The following is a 20,148-nucleotide window of genomic DNA, read 5'->3' as shown; positions in this document are numbered from 1 at the left end:
GTAGCGATCTGAACAATTTAAAGTGTGATAAAGTTAGTCATTTGAAAAGGCTGGTTTTGAACTTATGCAGCTAAAATGATAACATGAACTATTTTCTGAAAAAAGCAGAATACAGTAACAGATATCGTTTCTTTTTCTTCCAGATAAAAACTATTTTGAGTGGCTTCATCATCAGAGGTTACCTGGGGAAGTGGACTTTGATGATAAAAACAATTACTTTAGTCTTGGCTGTCGCATCAGGTTTGAGTTTAGGAAAAGAGGGTCCCTTGGTACATGTTGCCTGCTGCTGTGGGAATATTTTTTCCTACCTCTTTCCAAAATACAGCACAAATGAAGCTAAAAAAAGAGAGGTAAGTTCTTGTAAAAGCATTTCTAGAATGTATTCAATATCCATACATTTAAAAGACAATATTTGTTCTCTCAGACAGTCTTGAGACTTCGATTATCAATAGTTATTTATTGTGTTAAAAACAATGTATTAATTATCCCTATAATTCTCCAAGGTAAATAGTTTCCATGTCAAAGTAAGTTTGCACTTCTCCCACCTCAGAAATTGTTTGATTTTACTTAAATGCTTTCTGGGCTTTGCTGTACATTTTTGTAGTGATGAGTGTCTTCAGTTGAGGACAGCAGGGAATTTTTGAATCCGTGAACAAAATATTCATGGAAAAGGGTTGGTGACAACAGGGTTTCTGCTCTATTTCAGTTAATTGTTGTTAGTGAGTGTGGTGGATTAGCTGTGGTGCCCACCAAGCCGCTCTCTCACCCCTCCTCCTCAGTAAGATACCAGGAGAAAGTAAGATGAAAAGCTCCTGTGTCAAGATAAGGACAAGGAGATCACTCACCGATTGCTGTCGCAGGCAAAACAGACTAGACTTGAGGAAGATTACTTATTGCCAATAAATAACAGAGTAGGATAGTGAGAAATAAAAACAAAACTAAAACCACCTTGCCCCTGCTCCACCTTCTTTGCAGGCTCAACTTCATTCCTGACTCTTCTATGCCAAAGGGGCACCAAGGGATGGGGAACAGGGCCGCAGTCACTTTATAACACTATGTCTCTGCTGCTTCCTCCTCCTCATACTCTTCTCCCGCTCCAGCAAGGAGTTCCTCCCATGGGAGACAGGTCTTTCACCAGCTCCTTCAGCTCGGGTCCATTTCCACAGGGTGCAGTCCTTCAGGAACAGACTGCCTCAGCCTGGATTTTCCACGGGTTTTCCACGGGCTGCAGCTTCCTTTAGGGCACATCCACCTGCTCCAACTTGCGGTCTTCCCCGGGCTGCAGGTGGATCTCTGCTCCACCATGGACCTCCATGGGCTGCAGGGGGACAGCCAGCCTCACCATGGTCTGCACCACGGGCTGCAGCGGAATCTGCTCTGGCACTTGAAGCACCTCCTGCCCTCCTTCTTCATTGAACTTGGTGTCTGCAGGGCTGTTTCTCTCATGTTTTTCTCTCTTTCCCAGCCGCCATGCAGTGTTTCTACCATTTCTTAAGTGTCTTATCACAGAGGCACCAGCAGCATCACTGACTGGCTCAGCTTGGGGCAGCAGCGGCTCCATTTTGGAGCCGTTTGGAACCAGCTCTGATGGATATGGGGCAGCCTCTGGTGTCTTCTCACAGAAGCCACCCATGCACCCCCCCGCTACCAAAACCTTTTCACGTAAACCCAGTAGAGAGAGCTATGCTAACGAAGACAGTTAGAGTAGCAAGTTTTAACATTCTTATTAATTAAATAAAATTTTCGTATTGTAAAATATAAAAGGATATCATCCCAGCTGGGCTTCAGGTCTGAGGCTCAACTTCCGTACTTCTAGGAGACTGCAGAACATGGGAAATTTGGGTTCACTTCCTATTTCAAAGCTGTGTATTCTTAAATCATTTAACTCCTGTGGTTCAGCTGCTCATCTCCGAATAATGTAATAATTCTTTGAGTTTCTCTGTGTATTGTTCCATAGGTGTGTAAGAGCTACTACCTGAGATCAGTGTTCTTGCAAGGAATTCGTCCAATATTGTTATAATTAGCACACACTTTAATCATCCTCATATATTGAACATAATTCATCTATGATGCTGTAGGACCAGCTGTTGCATCAGTTCCTTTTAATCTCTCCTTTAATCTCAGTTCACCTCAGATCTTTTGCAGGTTTCTGCTTGAAGACTACTGGGATGAGTCCCATCAGGCCCCGTGGATTTGTGAACATTTAGCTGATAACAGCTACTCCCTTACAATTTCAGTGTCCACAAATGGAAAGTCACTGTTGCCACCCTTGTGGTCCTCTGACTCAGAGGACTGGGCAGCCCAAGGTCTGTCAGTATTATTAAAGACTGAGGCAAAAACTGCATTGAATGCCTCTGCTTCTTCCTCATGCTTGTTAGTCAGATGACCATCTTCAACAAATACAGGTCCAGTGTTTTCTTTAGACTACTTCTTGCTATTAACATACTTAGAAAAGCCTTTCTTGTTATCTGGCACAACACTGGCCAGTTTCAACTGTAATTGAGCTTTGGCTGTTTTGTCATCTCCTTGCATATATGAACGACAGCTGTGTGATCTTCCTGCGAAGCCTGATCTTGCTTGCAGAGGTCATACAATTTCTTTTTCCTCTTGACCTCCATGAGCTGTTCCCAGTCCAGCCAAGCTGGTCTTCTGCCCTGCTTGCTTGACTCACGACACAGTGGAACTGGCTGCTCAAGCACAGAAGAAGCTTACTACAGTTCCTTGGAAATGAGATACCAGCAGTTTCATACTGAAGCACAGACTCCTTCATGTGCTTTGCTGGGGAGGCTTTCGGCAGCGTCCTTGGCTTCATCATGGCTGGTACCTGTTCAGTGGTTGCTGCTGCCACTGGCCACAGCTTATGAGCATCCTGGTACAATTAACTTTTCTGTTATCAAGTCTCTCTGTCCTTCATAGAAGCATAGAAGAAACTGATAACTGTAATGAGATTGTGTTGTTCATGTTTAAAGCATATCACAGGCTGCAAATAAAGCCCTCACCATTGCTCTTTTTCAGGTGTTGTCAGCTGCCTCAGCAGCAGGAGTATCTGTAGCCTTTGGTGCGCCAATTGGTGGAGTCCTTTTCAGTCTGGAGGAGGTATGTCAAGAGATGGCACTGAGGGATAGATATTAAAAAGAATCTCTTTTAGCATGAGTAATCTGAGACCCCTTTAAGCTGTGGAGTCTTTTTGAAGAACGAAATTATTTCTAGACCCACATTTTGAAAGTCAAGAGTCCAGTTATCAGCAAACTGCCACGGATTTTTTTTTTTCTTTTCTCTGGATGAATGTCAGCTTTGCTTTATTCTCAGTTATATTTTTCTGGAGAAGAGCTGAGTCAGTTAATAATTACAGTTTACATACAGATAGAGATATAACAGTTTTTCCCTCTAGGAATGTATTCTAAAAAAACAAAACAAACCCCAAAGAACAAGCAAACAAATAATACCCCAAAAACTAACAGGGAGCTTTCTTTTTTATTTTGCAAGAGGCTGGAGAAACCTATTTGACAGTTTTGTGATGCAAGTTTTTAAATATTTCTTAAAGTTTCAAACACTAAACACAATTGAATACGTTAATTGTTAAAAAGACATATATACTGTAAAACTGATCTCCAAGGCAACCAAATTCTGTTCTCCGATAAATGTTTCATATTAAATCAGTTTTCATTAGTTGTTTTCAAAATACGTAAGAATGTTATTTAGATCATTAGCATTTTTAAAGAGTCTAAAAATCTAAACATCTGGGTTGAAAAAAGGAAGCAAAATATTCTTTTGTATATAATTTTGCTGTATCATTAGGGGATTTAGAAGAATTCTTTGTTGCCCCAGAAAACCTCAGAAGAAGACTCTATTGAAATTGAAATTCAAATCCGGCTACGTGGGGCTTAAGCACGAAATGGCATGTTCTATTTGAGGATTTATTTTTTTTTTTTTACCTTTTAGCAATACTTCATAAAAATAACACATCTGCCTGAAACATTTAAATGTTGGCTGAAGGGAGGTGAAACAGTATTAACAGGAAACTCGGGAGAGTTAATAACTCGAGTGTAGTTAATAACTCGAGAGAGCAGCTGGTACATCGTCTGTTCTTATGAATGCTAGAAAAAGATACTTATAAACAGAGAAGCTTTTAAACATAAATTGCCATGCATTATTTTCTAGCAGTTTTAAAACAGCAGTGGTTTCAATACCGCTTTAATGTTGACTTGAAAACTGATCTAAGTATGACTTCTTGTAGAGCTTTTTAAAAATGTAGTATGTGCTGGAGAGCCAGTGTTCCAAGTGATACGAATAACACTGATACCCTACAAATGCTTTTTTTTATCATGTATCATGTGAGCAGAAGGACTGTAACGTGCATAAAACAGTCTTCCCAGCATGTTTAATTGAATCACTAATAATTCTATATTTTGCCTTTTGCAGGTCAGTTACTATTTCCCCCTGAAAACTTTATGGAGATCATTTTTTGCTGCTTTAGTAGCTGCATTTGTTTTAAGGTCCATCAATCCTTTTGGTAATAGCCGCCTAGTTCTTTTTTACGTGGAATATCACACTCCTTGGTACCTTTTTGAACTGCTTCCTTTTATTCTTCTGGGAGTATTTGGTGGGCTCTGGGGAGCATTTTTCATCCGAGCAAACATCGCATGGTGTCGTCGCCGCAAATCTACGAAATTTGGGAAGTATCCTGTGCTGGAGGTTATTATTGTTGCAGCAATAACAGCTGTCATTGCATTTCCTAATCCATATACAAGGCTAAACACCAGTGAGCTTATTAAAGAGCTCTTCACAGACTGTGGGCCGTTAGAATCCTCCTCCCTCTGTGACTACAGAAATGATATGAATGCGAGCAAAATAGTAGATGATATTCCTGACCGTCCAGCAGGCACTGGAGTCTATTCAGCTATATGGCAGTTGTGTTTAGCACTCATATTTAAAATAATCATGACAGTCTTCACCTTTGGTATCAAGGTAAGCATGAATGCAGCGGTGGCATCACCTGTTGTGATGATGTAATTATTGTCTTTCTCATTTCCCATCTCTCAAAGCTAGCAGCTTTGTTTATAGATTTTTTTTGTTTAATGTGGGGTTCTTTTATAAAAAGGTCTTTTTACCGTTGTTAACAAGCAAGTTTTGTAGAAAACAATATTAAGTTTAATTAAATTCAAACTAGCCCTTTGCTCAGCTGAATAGGAACATGTGCTAAATTTAATAAGGAACAGTAACTGTGTGGGTGGGTGGCTGTTTGTATGGGCCTGATTCAGCAGTAAGGATGATTCCAAAATTTCCAGGAGCTGAGTTCAGCTGAGTTCAAACAAAACAACTCAGGTTCCCTAGTTGTGTTACATGAAAGAAGAAAAGACACTATTTCTTGAGCAACTTGTAGGTTTGTTTTTTTTAATCCCCTCTCTCATTTATCACATAAATGTAATTACTGCAGACTGTCAAAAGGAGCAGATGATGATTTCTTTCCTGAAATTTCCAGTATTGCATGTCAAGACTAGAAAGCAGGCTTTGTTCATGTGAGTGTAGTGGGAATTTCTTCTCCATTACCAAGCAGCGTAATTTTTGTTTTTCCTGGTTATTTTGTACATCTGTTTTGGTGCTCTCTTCAGCTTCTCTCCAAGCTGTGACCATTTTGTGAATGGCATATAACTGTCATGCCTTCATCATTTCTGTCTTTTCAGGCTCCCTTCATAGTTTTTTGCAACTACATCATTATCAAATGTGTCTTAACACAAACATATTGTAGAAAGTTCCTTAAGCAGGATTTGCGTTTAAACTGGCTTTAACTTTTCAGTCTACATGGCTGTTCCATGTAACTGTATACATAAGAAAACACTTCTTTACTGTGAGGGTGGCTGAACACTGGAATAGGTTGTCCAGAGAACTTGTGAATTCTCCATCTTTGGAAATACTCAAAACCTGACTGGATGCAATCCCGGGTAACCTGCTGTAGTTGACCCTGCTTGAGTAGAGGTGTTGCTTTACACAGTCTGGAGTGGTCACGTCCAACCTCAGCCATTCTGTCGTTCTGTAACTGACAGAACAATATCGTGTTGTGTTCCTCACTTGTTGATATTTTAGAAGATGTTGCAATCTGTTATTTGAAGTTATTTTCTGTATATTGATGGGTAAAAGAAATCCATTCCTTATATTTTAAATGCTAGTCTTCCATAGGTAAAAATTTCAGACATTATTCTATAACATAACCACTCCAATGTATTATATTCACTTACTGTATTTCACTTATATCAAGGGTTGTGCCCTTCTAAGCATCACAACATTTACCATTCATTTGTTCATTTGCATCTGGCTCTTTTTTATGGGATTGTCACCACAGGATCACACTTTGATTACAGAAGGGTAGGGCTTACACTTCATTTGAATTTGGTTCGTTTTCTCCTAACTTCAGCATCTGCAGTTTGGTGGAACTATTTTTGTGAAGTTGTAAGAATATATTTTATCACTTTGGAAATAAGCAAGGAGTCCTGGTGTTGTCATTGATGGGACTCTTTTATACACATTTCTCTGAAACTTTAAAGCATATGGTTAGAGAGCTGGTTAGAATGTCAGCCAGTATCTGGAGGAGGGGGGATGTCAATTCAATATTACATTTACTTCCATTTTATGCTTTATTTCTATGAAAGGAGGAGAAAATGCAAATTTTTTTTTAAATTACTTTGTAGTTAAAATCATTATTGAGGATCCTCTGGGCTCTCCAGGTGTGTTCCTGGAGCTGTAGCCGTGTGCAGACACACGCAGCCCCACAGGAACTGTTTCCCTGGGAGATGAGCAAAGGCCCTTGGCTGGGGCTGGTGGGACGTGCAGGTTGCTGCTGCTTCCTGCTGCTGCAGACAAGGACCACCAGGAAGCTGATATGGCACTGTGTGGTTGGTTTGTTTTGATTTTTCTTTCAGGTTTTTGTACATAAACTGTACTGCTTATTGTCAGTTGACTCTTTACTGTGCCTAAATGCTGATGATCAACAGCTGGGGTGGGATTACAGCTTTGCCTCAGAACCTGACTGGTGTGCAACTGCGCTACCAAAGAAGTGGAAAGTTGCACCCATATCCTGATTTCTCGCTCATTATGATGTGTGTGCCACAGAACAAATAATTTCCTCTGTAGTGTAACTTGGGTTAGGCTGGCATGCACTGGAGAAGAAAGCTGAGATGAACTACAGCATAACTTTCTTTCCTTGTTCCTTCTCAGTGAAAGTTCCTCTTCACTTTGTGACTTGTGATTCAGAGGCTTATGCAAACAAATGCCGCTGTAAAATCATAATTATGGTTAGACTAGTAACCATGGAAAGAAGAGAAGGAGCTATATGCATTAAAAAGTTATGTTAACAAAGGACCAGAAACAATTTGGGTGTAATTCCCATGTGGACACTGAATTTCTGTGGCATACCGCTGTAGCAGACTATAATCTCAGGCAGATTCTGAGAATTTTATTTAATTGCTTTAATATCTAAAATGTTAATTTTTCAGAATGCTACTGAACTGATTTCCAAGAAATAATTTTACTCAGGAAAAAAAGAAAAAAAAATAAGGAGTTAGAAAGGGGTTTAGATGCATGATTAATTGTGGGAAATAACAGTAGTGGTATAAATGCACAATTTGGATAATATGCTAAAATGATAGCATTGAATAGTTGCTTCTTATCGACACTGAAATGTTAGGTAATTCAGGATGGGAATGAAGAATTAGCGAACTTTTTTGCCAAAACTGTTGCTGGCTTTCAAACACAAAGTTTGCTATGTTTGTGTGTCCTTGGTTTGTCTGTTAGAAATCATCTCTCCAACCATAAATACTGGCAATATAATAATAATACAAATAGATTCTGAAATACAGTTCTGCACCAGCTGTTGGATTCCATGGCAAAATCCATGGTTTGGAATTGCACAATACTTAAATTTCACAGCTGTGCAGTGGGAAAAAAATTATGTGTCCTGTTACACCAGGAGTGTGGTTCTTTAATGAAGTTATTTTGACAAGATGGGTTTAGGTGCATTTAGACGAAAAGTAATAATTCTACCACTTATTTGTAGTCAGGCCTGTACCTCAGTCACGGTAGAAAATATTTTGATACTAACAGCTGCTGTAAGGAGAAGCAGTGGGCATTTCCAGTTTAATGAGACATTTAGACACCAGTGTGGTTTTTTGGAAAGATGAGCTTCCTAAGGAGGAGGAAAGATACACAACAGCAGTTTCTCAGATGCACCCTCACTCTTTATGAAGCTGCTGAGAAAAGCAAGACTTGCAATAATATTCTGTTAAGCCATGTTGGTATTGCAAGGCTGTGTGGCCTTTTCAGGTTTTAGTTAATAACAGAAAAACAGTTTAAATAACTAAAACTACATTATTTTTGTTTGTTTCTTTGTTTTTCTTTTTAAGTAATGTGGGGTTTTTTTAAGTAATGCGTTATCTACTTTTTGCAATGGGAGTTGTCCTGTCTTTTTCTCTCTTAGTGTATTTATCATTCTATGTGGACTTCTTTGTATGGGAAACTGCAGTATAACAAGCAAAGCCCCTTTTAAAAATCACCTGTTTAGTTGGCTGTGTAATGTATAGCAGTGTTAGGAAGCAGTTTGGGAAGGCAGTCATTTAGTAAGTGAATGTTGACTCATAAGAACATGAAGTAATAAGGGAGTTGGGAAATAGGAAGACCTTTTGATAGCAGTAGCACAGCTCAGATTGGACACACATATGGTAAGAATTGCGCTGTTGGCACTGAGTCTAATTTGTGGTCCTGTGTTGGTGATAGATTTGCTCTTAAATACAGTAAAATACAACCACATTCCTAAAACGGATCCAGCTAACTGGGTTGATCAGAGGTATCCGTAGCATTGTGTTAAGTTTTACTAACCTTGCAATGTCAATTTACATCTTTTGAACATGACAATTTGAGCATTTGCATCTCTTTTAGAGGAAAAAAAATATGAAACTATGCATCAGGTGTGTTCCCTTCAGCATGACAGCAGTTCTTCTGTTTCTGTTGCAGGTTCCATCTGGACTGTTCATCCCTAGTATGGCAATCGGAGCGATAGCAGGAAGGATTGTAGGAATTGCAGTGGAGCAGCTGGCTTACTACCATCATGACTGGTTCATTTTCAAGGAGTGGTGTGAAGTTGGAGCTGACTGTATTACACCTGGTCTTTATGCCATGGTTGGTGCTGCTGCATGCTTAGGTAACTAAAGATAACAAAGTAAATACATATCTCATTTCTTTTACATTGCCAAAATATTGATTAAAAATTAAAGGAGATAAAAAGGTGTGCAGTTTTGGAACACCTTTTTCTGTGGACTTCTCTCTCTTCAGAGTAATAGATTCACATCTCTACACAAGACTGTCAGATTCTTATGATCTGAGAAGTAACATGTGAAATTTAAATCGACTGTAGGATGAGAAAAAGAAGAATTCAAGTAGGAGTGTTTGCTTTCTCTTTCTGTTATCGAGAGGTGTCATTACTACATCAGTCAGAAAAATCACTTTGTTGAAATGTATAAAGGAGAGGATTTGCAGAGTCAAGTACTGTTGAAATTATCACAAGGAGGTGACGTGATCAGCTGCCACGTCTACATGAACTGCAAAAACTGTTCTTGAAATTAATAATCCAAACAAAACTTTCAGAAGTGTCTCATGATTTGAGGGGTCCACCTTGAGGTATTTTTAACAAGCCTGATTTACAAACTGTTGAAAATCAGCTTCTTGGAAAGAGGCTTAAGTTGGGCACCTGAACTAGGAGAAGTTTTTTGAATGTCTTGTCTTGTCCTAGCTTATAACTTCATTGTCTTAGAAATTAAAAGTTATTAGTACACATTCTGAAAAAAAAAAAAGTAGACCTCTTCCTTAAGGAAAAGTACATTTGAGTGACCAAATAAACTAGTGGTATGAATTTATTTTCTGGAGAGATTTCTTCCTCTTTTGCTAGATCAACTTGAATACCTTTTGAAAGCATTGAAAGAAAGATCGTACTCTTTTATTGAGTGAAGATACAGCGTCAGAAACCTTGGCAGAAAAAAACATCTTGAATACTAACGTACTAATGAAAGAGAAATATAATTCCAGTCTTCTCCCATTGTACAAGACAGAGATTTCTTTTCGCCAGCTCAGAATTCTCTTAAGCTTTTATGATTCAACAACAACGTTAGATTCCTAATCCTTTGGACAGCACAGCTGTTGAATTGTTACCTGTGACTTCCCTGCATTAATTCCATTCTTTTTTCCAAATTATTGTCTTAGCAGTTTTCCTTGCATTTCTCACTATTTTTAACCGAGGTGTGGTAAGGAGAAATACATAGTTGTATTCTTAGCTTACGTGAATGAACTGCACATGTTTTTTAAATCCCTTTATTGTCTTTCTAAGAATTTTCCCTAAAGCTCCCTTTTAATTCTAAAAGTTTTGTGATGTTTTGTGGTTTGCGGGTTTGTTGTTGTTGTTGTGGTTGTGGTGGTGATGGTGATGGTGGTTGGTTGTGGTTGGTTGCTGTTGGTTGTGTGGGTTTTTTTTGTCTTTTTTGTTGTCTTTTTTTTAATGTCTAATTTTCTTTTTATTATGCAGAATGTTTGTTAGATGACCTCCAGTGGCAAAGTTGTATTTGTAGTTCTCAACAGGAAGGCAGGAAATTCTACATTTGTTATTATTTGTTATTATCTAAATTCATTCTTATCTGCCATTTTTCTCGCAGGTGGTGTGACAAGGATGACTGTGTCCCTGGTAGTTATTGTCTTTGAGCTAACAGGGGGGCTGGAATATATTGTGCCCCTCATGGCTGCAGTCATGACCAGTAAGTGGGTAGGAGACGCCTTTGGTAGGGAAGGCATCTACGAGGCACACATCCGACTGAATGGATATCCTTTCTTGGATGCAAAGGAAGAATTTACTCACACAACACTGGCTGCTGATGTTATGAGACCTCGAAGAAGCGATCCACCTTTAGCAGTTCTGACGCAGGATAATATGACAGTCGAAGACATAGAAAACTTGATCAACGAAACCAGCTATAATGGTTTTCCTGTTATTATGTCGAAAGAATCGCAGAGACTAGTGGGCTTTGCTCTACGAAGAGATTTAACTATTGCAATAGGTAATTCTCTGCAAGTATTCCATGATTATATATGCTAAGTTAAATTGATTTTATAGCTTAAACCAGAGTTTATTCTCTGTATTTCAAGACTTATTTCAGGTTCCTTGCACAGGCTGGCTGTTCCTTTATTGAAGTATGTGATTATCCTCAGTAGCAGGCTCTGAAGTGGAAAAAATGTTTCTCTCTTTGTCATGAAAACAAGAGTTGTCATACTGAAGTAGGCCAAAACATCATCTAGTCCAGTATTTTTGTTCGGTTTAAGGCTTTTGCTGGTGTTTCTTTTCTTCAAGTCATGCTACGCTAACATTCTTCTTCAGAATTGAGTAATCCTCATTTTAAAACAGAAGGATTTTGTGAGAATTACTATCTACAAGGCATTTTTAAACGTATATTGTACTTCTCTCTGACAATACGTTATTTACAGTTGTTTTAATAAATAAGATAGTATTGTGGAGAGATAAGTAAAATATTAATTATTTTAGTTTTATATTTTTCAATTTGTTTGTGTAATGGGGCATTTGGCCCTGGGTATATGAGCACACAGGCCCCATTTGGGCCCTTTCTCTCCAGGAGAGTCTTAAAACTTGTGTGATACTTGTGACAATGCTTTGTGCACTGGCAAGAAAAATTCTGTGGTTTTTGAGGATACTATCATAACCAAAGGAAAAAATCAGTATTGGGTAAGACAGTGTTACAAAACTGTAACATTTGGTGCATGAAATCAGTGAAGTTGCATCTTAAACTACTTTGTTTTGGTAATTCATACATTTGTACATTGACAAGTATCTCTAACAAAGATACTTGAGAAAGAGACACAAACATCTCGCGTAACTTTTTAAAAAAATGTTTTGTGAACACAACACTGTTTACTTCAGTAAAACTTTTGCCTGTGGTCTTAATATTGTGTATGCTATGGTATTACATTATGTAGGATGTATAGGAATGTCCAAAACTTGGAAATTATTATAGACATGATACTGTTTTAAGTTTACATTTACTTAAGAGTAAGCAGGGGAATAGCAGCACATTCTTCTGATAATACACATCCACTGGTAAGACTCATTTCAGCTGCTGAGATTGCACAGTGCAACTTGCTTAGTCGTGGATTTTGGCTGGCTTATTAGAGTCATTGTGTGAAAGAGCTCAGGGCACAGGGAGGGATGCTGATGTCACCAAGGTGATAAAGACATGAGGAAGATCAGTTACACAAAGTTAAGTAAATTCATATAACAAGACAACAGGATTTTCAGAGTGATCAGAAATTAGTTCTTTGGTTTCAAACCAATAATAGTTACAGCCATTGGAATGATGATGGGGGAGCTGGCAACTGAGATTGGCTTTCACAGTTTCTTCAGCAGCCATCTGTGTGCTTCCTGCCTGGTAGTTTTTAAGCCTTTCACCTCTTTATAGTAAATAAAAGTCATATTGGAGTAGGAAAGGCGGTAGCCAAAGGATGACTAAAGCTGTATGGTAGATGGCTTTTGTGATTTCTGCACAAGCACTTCTTAGGGATAAAGCAGTGGCTATGGAAACAGATCCATATAGCATCTGTCAGAATATCAGCATTTACAGGATAACATCAGAGTCTGGTAGTGTTGATTGATCTGTCTGTTTGCACTAAATTATCTTACTCCATGAATGTAAATTCCTCCTCCTCTGCTGTTTCCCCCCACTTCTCTCTTTTTCTTGAAGAAAGTGCTAGAAAGAAGCAGGAAGGGATTGTTGGCAGTTCCAGGGTCTGTTTTGCCCAGCACACCCCATCGCTTCCGGCAGAAAGCCCTCGACCTCTGAAGCTCAGAAGCATACTTGATATGAGCCCTTTCACCGTGACAGACCACACACCAATGGAAATAGTGGTGGATATTTTCCGGAAGCTGGGTCTGAGGCAGTGCCTTGTAACACACAATGGGTGAGTAAAGTGGCAGCAATGCTCTTCATTTCAGTAGATACAGTAACTTTCATTTCCAGGGTCAGAGTATTTGAACCAGGATATATTCCAGGATCATGGTATTTGAACCCAGAAGTTTGTTACTGCAACTGAGGACCTAACTGTTTGTTATGGAGGTGCTGTGCTGTGGCACCTCTCAAGTTCTTATTCCTCCCTTGTAGACCAAGTAAGCAGGCAGGAGATTTCAGTCACTTCAGAATGTTCTTTTAGAAATCAGCTCTTGTTCAGCAGCAGAGTTTTACATGTGACACTTGCATGTGGAGAAGACACAGCTTGTCTCACAGAAATTTAGTCTTCTGCACCGTCTGAGGCCTGTGTTTCCTCATTCTTATATATATTCTGAGAATGTGCAATGTATGTATCAACTATTGAACATCTACAAATATCTGGGTTCATAAAAAGTGAGGGAGAAAATGACCCAGCTGATATCTCCTCTTCTGTAGTTCAGTGATGGTGTTTACCACCAAGCTCTTGGGTTTGGAAGACTAAGAATTAAATAACTGCTACTAGTTCTGGAACTTCAATCTGCAACTGTTGGTTTTGCACTTCAAAATATTTCAATAAAGTAATTTTAAGATTTAGAATGTTTGTGAATGAGATTATAGGGAATTATCAGCCCAAGGCATGGAAACATAAATGCTCATTAAAGTTGCCTCTTATCTAAATTCCTCCTTTTTTTACATGATCTTTTTCTGTCTAGCTGTTCCTTTGACATTCTGCTTTCCTGTATCTCTTGCTTTAAACACTTGACACACAACACTGCAGCTCCTACCATAGCATCTTGCTTTGTCTTTAGCTTGTCTTTTAAGGAAGTGAAACATGGTCTGCTAATCCACATCATTTAGGATCAATGTCCATGGCACAAAACCCAAGAAACCTGAAATATGAGCGGGACTTACTTTGTTTTGCTGTGGGCAACAGGACTGCTGTTATAAGTGGCAAATATTTACATATCATATTTGTTTCCAAGTTTATTTTTTCAGATGTGCTTTAAAACATATTTATTTTGCATGTTATCCTGCTTTTTTTTTTTTTTTTTGCTTCAATTCATCCCTGTATTGAGTGTCGAGTAGATGTTTCCAGAAGTATAAATGACTCTTTAAAAACCTTTCTCTGATGGGGAAAGGGCATCGTGATCTAACAGTGCAGGCATGCAATTATTCTTGTTTTGAGGAGGGAAATTTGAATCGATAAAACTTCAGTGAAGAATATTTACTATGATTTTTTTTTTTCTTAGTTTCTGTTGTGGTTGACTGCCCAGACATTGCCATTGATGTCAAAATAGATTCTGTGCAAGGCTATGTCAAACTGTACTGTAAATTTTTAACTTTCATGGTAAAGTAGGAACAAGTATGGATGGCTTTAATAATTCGCTGTTTTCAGACATCCGTATTGGTTGTCCTACTTCAGTTTACAAACTTGTGATATTCCATGAGTACACTGTCCATTACAACAAGATCAGATAGTAAATACTACTATTAGTGGTATTTAACCACAGCATATTGCCATGTGGACATCAAGGACTAATCTATATTTTGGCAAATTTCCTGCAAATTGAGTATACCCACATAAGGACACACACCACCTTATTGGTTCCAGTTCAGATTGGAATAGGAACTGTGTAGTAATTGATGCTGATGACAAACGTAGAGAGATTTAAAGACTGAGCCCAACTCTTCCAAATTTGCGTGACGCTATCCATTCCAGGGAACTGCTCTTGATTTACACTGTCATGAACAACAAAATTGTCTGTTTCTAGGGCCACCAGTTAACCCTGCTCTATAGTGCAGCTTCAAAAGTCGACTGCTGTGACTTTACACAATTACTACTTTGTTAATCTGCTGAGGCTTGTTAAAATGTGAATGATGATTTGTATGTGTGAGGAGAAATAACTGTTGAAGAAAGGAAATAAAGTAGATTTTAGTTTCAGTGCCTCTAAAACCTGAAGAGACGTGAATCTGGGGAGAAGGGATGCAGTGCGCTTCCCTGACCTGTACTTGTCATGAGAAACCTACTGCTCTGGAGTGGTTAAAGACCCAATTCTGTTCAGCATTTTGGGAGAAAGAAAAGAGGCAATGTCTGGGAAAGGGTACTGACTTGCACATCATTTTTCATTTAATTATCTCATGAGCTTTCTTGCAACCTTTTTTTTTTTTTTTAATTATTAGTTTTGCTCTAATCCTTTTTCATTATGATTAGAACTACTTTTTATTTGATTTCACACCCAGTTATTAGCATAACATGATCTGTTTCAGGATTGTCTTGGGGATCATCACAAAGAAGAACATATTAGAGCATCTCGAGCAACTAAAGCAGCACGTCGAACCCTTGGTGATTAGATATATCAGATCTCATAATTAGACACATTAGAAGTCAGGAAGCATGAAACTTGTGAACTGTTCAGGGCTTTGATGACATCGGCTGAGCAATGAAATCACCTTATGCTAAAAATTTCTATTAAACCCTAAAATAATATGTGCAAAATCCTTTTGTAGAAATTAAGCTGTTAATATGGACATACTGTTAGTCACAACATTAAAGGAAAGTAAACAATAGACTTTCTGATATTTTTTGTTCTTGAGATCACAACTCGGTCAGAGTTGATCTGCCAATTTCCGCAGGTGGGAAAGCGCACAGCTAGGAATACTTTTTCCCCTCCTAATGCAAATTAAGACTTTCATATCTGCCTTTTTTTCTGATCTTGACAGCTGTAAGTAGCTGTTAAATAGCAAAGTATCACGTCTTTTGAGAAGCAAAGCCAAGCATATTTTTAATGTATCACAGCATTAGATCTTCCCTGTAATTCCCCTTTATCAACATGATTTTTTAAAAGCACTCTTGTTTTTAGTAAAGTCCTGTGATTCTGCGGCTGTTACTTACAGCAATTAATGTCCTCCTTTATAAAATATTCAGTGATATCCTAAGCCACTGAGTGGCACACTGCTGTGTTGACTATTGACTTCAGAATCTAGATATTGTTTTAACCATGATGTTGTGAACTAACCTTAGACAGAAAGTAGACTTTGTCTTAATTTGGACATGGGTTACTAGTTACATCTCTACTAAACATACCCACCAAGTTTAGCTGCTTATGTGCAAAACATGCTAATTATGTTCTCATTTTATGCTAATATTTCACAAGTATTTCATGCGTCCTTTAATATGACCAAATAAAATGTACTAACCAGAATAACAAGGGCAGCAGCTCATTCATTCTGCTGTTTGCTTCACCTGTGATATTATCCTTTTGGACAGTCTCACCCTTTTTGACGTTTTGCAGAGTTATAATTTAAAAGCCATGAAGACCCTGTCATAAGAGCACAGTATCTAAATTGGAAAATGAAAAATTATACTATTAATAATTTTATTTTTTGAAGCTGTGAACTCCAAAAACTAGTTAACTATTGTTTATTCTACAAAAGTTTCATGGCCGCTACTGTGCGCTCCTGTGAGCACATTCAGCCTGAGCCCGTGCATCAGGCTGGCAGGTTCCTTACGATTTAAAAATGGAGGGAAGGGGAGCTTGATTTGCTGTTAGGATTTGGGGCCATCAGGTGGTATGTCACTTCTGATGGCCAGGTTGGAACATGCCTCCCTTATGAAATGGGATCAAAATCACTTCTTTTTCATACCTCTTTTTTTCTTTGTCCCTCTTTGTTACTTTTTTGTTGGCATATGCTAATCAAAATTTCATTTTTGTGGAAACAAAATATGAAATAAAAATTGTCATGGGCTCTGCTTGTATTACTTGTATTTTATTAAAATGAACTACAGCTGTCAGAGACCACATGATATGGTGTCTCCGCATTGCTGTCTTTAACAAACTGGTGGTTCCTCAATATTTTGATTAATAAAATGTTTTTGTTTAAATAAGAAAATCAGGCTGTTTACTTTTGTTCTATTCCTGTCAACAAAAAGGACTTGGCTACAGATTTGTTCTGCTTTATGGTTTTCCCGCTTGGATTAATGCTGATCTTCCATTTATCCTTTCCAGGCGCCTCCTTGGCATTATAACAAAAAAAGATATCCTCCGTCATATGGCCCAGACGGCAAACCAAGACCCCGCCTCAATAATGTTCAACTGAAACCCATAGCTGAGGAGAGAGAGGAAACCGAAGAGGAGGTTCATTTGTTGAATAGCACAACACTTTAGTCTGCAGGACGCTTCTAAGATCAGAGACGAGAGCTGGGTTGTTGCGTAGCGGTGCCGCTGGCAATCGGGAGTTGGTCTGGGGGAACGCGTGGCGAGAGGAGGAAGGCGAAGGGAGCGTGGGAAGGGAGCGCTGCCGGCCTGCACTGGATGCGTCCCGAGACGTCAGGTCTGCCATGATAGTGCAGCAGGCGAGCTCTGCGAGGTGGCGCCGTTCTCCAGCCCCAGCCTGGTACTTCAGCGTTGAAGAGACGTGTTATTAGTCCCTGTTTCTGGAGGGATCATTCCGAATTGAGCCATCTTACAGAGACTGAAAGGTCTTGCCCTTTTTACCATTGAAAACTGTTGTGTTAACTCACGAAGCATTATAATGATTACACGTCACCTTTCTACATTCCAGAAGAGCTTTATTTCTCTCTCTCCTGAGCCGTAACAAAGCCTCTTTAAAATTGGTGTGCCCTTTTGAAGCCGTTGTTTCTCATATTGAGATGTACTGTGAGTTACTGAGGTTTGATCACAAGAAGGGAGTTTTTTCTTGTGCCATTAAATGTGTAAGTTTGTATATCATGAAATGCTTGGAGCAGTACAGATCCAGTGTGACAAAGACAGATGGAACAGGTAATACCTTGCAAGAACCACGCGAGACTTATTTCAGCCCATGTGCTGTCATGATGTGAGAAAAATTTAAAGCAGATGAAACTAGCATTTCAAAGAAAAATACTGGTTTTGCTGCAGAAAATATCAATAATGTGACCTGGTCTTATGCAATTTTTGTATTATTGAAAACACTATGATATATACCAATGTTGTGCAGTACAAGGAAAAATACTGCTGTTCTACTAGTTAAGAGCTGGAACAATTCTGTATACGTGTACCTGGTAAAAATTGCATGCTACAACACTGGAGATCTTTCCCCCCCCCTCACCCGGTAAAATTTGAGAACGGTCATTTTTATTTTTTCTTCTCCACAACAGACGTTCCACTGCTGACATGGTAAGAAGAAACGTAACTCATAACTTGCACTAAATGTATATTATTTTTCTTGAAGTTTTACCATTCTTTATTTATATTTCTATGGATTAAAAAAATCTATTAAATATGAATCAGTTAATATCTCACATAACTAATTACCTTTTTAATGTGATTTTATAGAATAATTTGTAATCCTCTGCAAGTAATAGAGGATTAGCAAATGTTTACAACTAGATGAAGGGTTGAAGCAAACTGGTTTCTTTATGATCCAACATGCATATAAGGTAATTTTCAAATGTAACTTTCACTGCCATTACCTTGAGATTTCCTTTTTTTCTTTACAAGCATATAACTGGAACAGTAACATTAAAATTTTATTTAAGAAAACTGCAGGGTTTTAATAATGGGAAGAAAGCAATGATAATTATTAGATTGCTTTTGACTTTTTTTTCCCCAAGTATATAGAGTTGTAAATGATACGCAGCCATAGAAGACGAGCAGCAGGGCAGAAACTAATCCAGTACTTGAAACTTTGGCAGGACTTTAAAATTCAGCAGCAACACACAGGCTGGCAGGTGAACTGACAGATCCTTAACTACTTTACTTTACTTCTTTCTTTCCAGGCACTAGATGAATTTGTGTCACGTTCACGTTATCAAACCACCACAAACACACACAGAGGAAAAAGGCAACGTGCCGTAAGCCTGAAGTAGGGAAGTTAAAAAAGAAAAAAAAAAGAAATCTGGCTGACATAAATCATGCTTTATAATATGGGGCTAGATAAACTTTCCTTCTTTTAAAAATTATGCCCAGAAGACTGCAAAAATATAAATGGTAAATGTTTAAAATAGTCATCCTAGGCATGCCTAAGGCAATCGTCACAGTTACCTTACGAACAGTAACATACTGAAACGAAACTGGTACTTCTGGCAAGCTCCAAAATAATGCCTGTGCTGAAGTGCTCTGCTGAAGTTTTAGCAATCTGAGTATAAAACTGCCATCTCATCATCTCATCTCTTACAGCAACTGGAACCAGTAGAAAATGAAATGTGCCTATGGGCTCATGGTGCTCAGCCCCTGTATTTAAAAGGGGGTGGGAGCTGAAGTCAATGCTAGTGGTTCAAAATGTGTTCTGTTACATTGGGTAAGCTTGAAGAAACTTTATAGACGCAGCTTCACAGAGAGCAAGATTTGGCCCATTTCTAGAAGGCAGCTCTGGAAGTTGGCTCTGATGCCAATTTCTGCATTTTTTTCTACAGTGAAAGAATGCACTACGTATGTCAAAATTGTTTAAATCAGTTTGAAACCTCTGCCCTTTCAGACGTTCTTCTATTAACTTGCTCCTAATCCTGCAGACTGTACTGTCTGAATTCAAATACAGTTTACACCCCTGCTGTGTTTTATAATTTCAGTATGGATCTCAAATTCTGCATATAAGTTGTGAATCTCTGTTCTCTCTTCTTACCTGCTAAGCTTTCCCTACTGACATTTAAAATGTCTTCTGGTAAACACACATTAGAGGTTCTGATAAGGAAGTATGTGTGCCTGTGCTGTGCAACGACAATTTTCTAACATAAAACTTGCAGCGCCTTACTCAAGTTACTAATTTGAAACAAAATGTGATGGATGGGAGGGGGAAAGCGTCAGCTTTTGTTTCTTTTTTTTTTTTTTTCTTTTTTAAAAACCATTCAGTTACTGGTTCATGAAGAATACATTCTTTGTTAATCTGTGATATTGCCTAGAGCTGTATTTAATATTGATCTTAATGTTTTTATTTATAATAGTGTGGTAGAGCTGCATATCATTACAGTAAAAACTCTGATTACTGTAATGATTTAATCAAACATTAAAAACTTCTGTATGACCATTTATTGTTCTGTCACATTCTCTTGTTTTCATGAACAATATTTGTGTTGAATTTTGTGTTTATTTTCTCTGAGAGAAAATTAACAGCTAGGAATTTTAAATACAAAACTATAGGAGATAGA

General features: G+C 38.3%; 1 protein-coding gene across 6 annotated transcripts in view; it reads left to right on the top strand.

Annotated features, from left to right (window-relative positions):
• Nucleotides 1–20,029, top strand: part of CLCN3 (chloride voltage-gated channel 3) — a 72,920-nt gene extending 52,891 nt beyond the window's left edge. For 4 of the 6 annotated variants that reach the window (XM_065061358.1, XM_065061359.1, XM_065061360.1 and 1 more), the window contains 8 exons: nucleotides 144–350; nucleotides 3,016–3,096; nucleotides 4,423–4,968; nucleotides 9,004–9,190; nucleotides 10,692–11,090; nucleotides 12,783–12,999; nucleotides 15,294–15,369; nucleotides 17,033–20,029. In XM_065061358.1, coding sequence (XP_064917430.1) covers nucleotides 144–350; nucleotides 3,016–3,096; nucleotides 4,423–4,968; nucleotides 9,004–9,190; nucleotides 10,692–11,090; nucleotides 12,783–12,999; nucleotides 15,294–15,369; nucleotides 17,033–17,191 — 1,872 coding nt within the window. In that variant the 3' untranslated portion in view covers nucleotides 17,192–20,029. The remainder of the gene's footprint in view (nucleotides 1–143; nucleotides 351–3,015; nucleotides 3,097–4,422; nucleotides 4,969–9,003; nucleotides 9,191–10,691; nucleotides 11,091–12,782; nucleotides 13,000–15,293; nucleotides 15,370–17,032) is intronic. The other 2 variants (XM_065061361.1, XM_005509544.4) reach the window with 1 other exon arrangement.
• Nucleotides 20,030–20,148: the final 119 nt, after the last annotated feature.

Source organism: Columba livia, chromosome 4, assembly GCF_036013475.1.
Source record: "Columba livia isolate bColLiv1 breed racing homer chromosome 4, bColLiv1.pat.W.v2, whole genome shotgun sequence".
Classification (NCBI taxonomy): Eukaryota; Metazoa; Chordata; class Aves; order Columbiformes; family Columbidae; genus Columba; species Columba livia.
Note: the sequence above shows the minus strand (reverse complement) of the source record. Positions and strands in the feature narration are given on the sequence as shown.